Source organism: Boleophthalmus pectinirostris, unplaced genomic scaffold, assembly GCF_026225935.1.
Source record: "Boleophthalmus pectinirostris isolate CB_2022bp ecotype Guang Dong unplaced genomic scaffold, ASM2622593v1 HiC_scaffold_3, whole genome shotgun sequence".
Classification (NCBI taxonomy): Eukaryota; Metazoa; Chordata; class Actinopteri; order Gobiiformes; family Gobiidae; genus Boleophthalmus; species Boleophthalmus pectinirostris.
The window spans coordinates 517,989-520,488 of record NW_026571299.1 but is presented as its reverse complement, the minus strand read 5'-3'; the positions used below and the strand labels follow the sequence as shown (position 1 = coordinate 520,488).

General features: G+C 48.0%; 1 protein-coding gene across 1 annotated transcript in view; it reads right to left on the bottom strand.

Annotated features, from left to right (window-relative positions):
- Positions 1 to 2,500, bottom strand: part of LOC129411092 (transforming acidic coiled-coil-containing protein 1-like) — an 18,788-nt gene that overhangs the window by 15,059 nt on the left and 1,229 nt on the right. The window contains exons 2-4 of the mRNA XM_055160983.1: positions 2,476 to 2,498; positions 1,414 to 1,465; positions 1,127 to 1,265 (exon numbers count right to left, since the gene is read on the bottom strand). Of these exons, the coding sequence (XP_055016958.1) occupies positions 1,127 to 1,265; positions 1,414 to 1,465; positions 2,476 to 2,498 (214 nt within the window). The remainder of the gene's footprint in view (positions 1 to 1,126; positions 1,266 to 1,413; positions 1,466 to 2,475; positions 2,499 to 2,500) is intronic.

Genomic DNA, 2,500 nt, shown 5'->3' with positions numbered 1-2,500 from the left:
CAGATACTTTAAATTCTAAGGTTCAGACCTCGATTTATTTCACACCTGAAGTTTAAACCTGCCCCTGCCCTGAAACATCTGAGGAGAAACGACTAGAACCTGGAGGAACATCTGAGGAGAAACGACTAGAACCTGGAGAAACATCTGAGGAGAAACGACTAGAACCTGGAGAAACATCTGAGGAGAAACGACTAGAACCTGGAGGAACATCTGAGGAGAAACGACTAGAACCTGGAGAAGAACATCTGAGGAGAAACGACTAGAACCTGGAGAAACATCTGAGGAGAAACGACTAGAACCTGGAGGAACATCTGAGGAGAAACGACTAGAACCTGGAGAAACATCTGAGGAGAAACGACTAGAACCTGGAGGAAATCTGAGGAGAACGACTAGAACTGGAGAAACATCTGAACATGACTGAGAAACTTGAGAAAAGATAGAACCTGGAGGAACATCTGAGGAGAAACGACTAGAACCTGAGAACATCTGAGAGAAACACTAGAACCTGGAGAAACATCTGAGGAGAAACGACTAGAACCTGGAGGAACATCTGAGGAGAAACGAGAACTGAGAGAAAACGACTAGAACTGGAGGAACATCTGAGGAGAAACGACTAGAACCTGGAGGAACATCTGAGGAAACGACTAGAACCTGAGAACATCTGAGAGAAAAGACTAGAACCTGGAGGAACATCTGAGGAGAAACGACTAGAACCTGGAGAAACATCTGAGGAGAAACGACTAGAACCTGGAGGAACATCTGAGGAGAAACGACTAGAACCTGGAGAAACATCTGAGGAGAAACGACTAGAACCTGGAGAAACATCTGAGGAGAAAAGACTAGAACCTGGAGGAACATCTGAGGAGAAACGACTAGAACCTGGAGGAACATCTGAGGAGAAACGACTAGAACCTGGAGAAACATCTGAGGAGAAACGACTAGAACCTGGAGGAACATCTGAGGAGAAACGACTAGAACCTGGAGAAACATCTGAGGAGAAACGACTAGAACCTGGAGAAACATCTGAGGAAAAACGACTAGAACCTGGAGAAACATCTGAGGAGAACAGTTTGAGGAACAGATTGTGAGGACATTTCTCACTGATGGACCTGGTTGGGGTTTTTACCTTCCTCTTTGGTCCTCCCCTCGTGCTCCAGATGCCCTCCCTCGCTGGTGCTCCTCACCGCGGTGGAGGCCAGCTTCTCTTCATCTGTGGCGTGATGTTCTCTCTGCGTGATCTCCGGGGTCCGGATCACTACCTCCTCCTGCAGGAGCACACAGGTACTGCGCTCAGAACGCAAAAACACCGACGCACCAAAAACAACCAGAACCCAAAACCTCAAAACCTCAAAACATCTCAACCTCCCAAACCCAAACCCCGACCTGACCCCTGACCTGAGTGTCCTGTGGTACCTGTGTGAGGTCCTGAGTTTCCTCCGAGTGCAGCGGGACTTTACACGAACTCCTGAAAACACAAAAACACAAAAACACAGTGAGTCCAACCGTCACAGACCAAGTGTGGACCTGGTTTAGTCCTGGTTTAAAAACAGAAATGATGAGGTAGTGTTTTTTTCTTCTTTTTTTTGGGAATCATCTCTTGACTTTTCTCAGGGTTCAGGGTTCAGGGTTTGGGTTTGGATTCAGGGTTTTGGGTTCAGGGTTTGGGTTTGGGTTCAGGGTTCAGGGTTTGGGTTTCAGGGTTTGGGTTCAGGGTTTTGGGTTCAGGGTTTTGGGTTCAGGGTTTGGGTTCAGGGTTTGGGTTCAGGGTTTCAGGGTTCAGGGTTCAGGGTTTTGGGTTCAGGGTTCAGGGTTCAGGGTTTGGGTTCAGGGTTTTGGGTTCAGGGTTTGGGTTTGGGTTCAGGGTTTGGGTTTGGGTTCAGGGTTTGGGTTCAGGGTTTTGGGTTCAGGGTTTTGGGTTCAGGGTTTTGGGTTCAGGGTTTGGGTTCAGGGTTCAGGGTTTGGGTTCAGGGTTTGGGTTCAGGGTTTTGGGTTCAGGGTTTGGGTTCAGGGTTTTGGGTTCAGGGTTCAGGGTTTGGGTTCAGGGTTTTGGGTTCAGGGTTTGGGTTCAGGGTTTGGGTTCAGGGTTTGAGTTTGGGTTCAGGTTCTGGGTTCTGGGTTCAGGGTTCAGGGTTCAGGGTTCAGTGTTCAGGGTTTTGGGTTCAGGGTTTTGGGTTCAGGGTTTTGGGTTCAGAGTTTGGGTTTGGGTTCAGGTTTGGGTTCAGGGTTTGGGTTCAGGGTTTGGGTTCAGGTTTGGGTTCAGGGTTCAGGGTGAGGAGACTCTGGTCCAGAGGAACAAACACTGAGCAGGTTTTGTGTCTCAGATCCTTTTGAAGAGACGAAAACAAGTTTAAAAAAAAAAAGAAAACCTGAGATCTGTTAGATCTGAGAGAAGGAAGAAAGAGAAAAGGAGAGATAAAGAAGATAAAGAGAGAGGGATGACAGGAAGAGGAGGAGGAGGAGGCAGACTGTACTTACAAGAGCAGACAGAGGAACTCCCCCT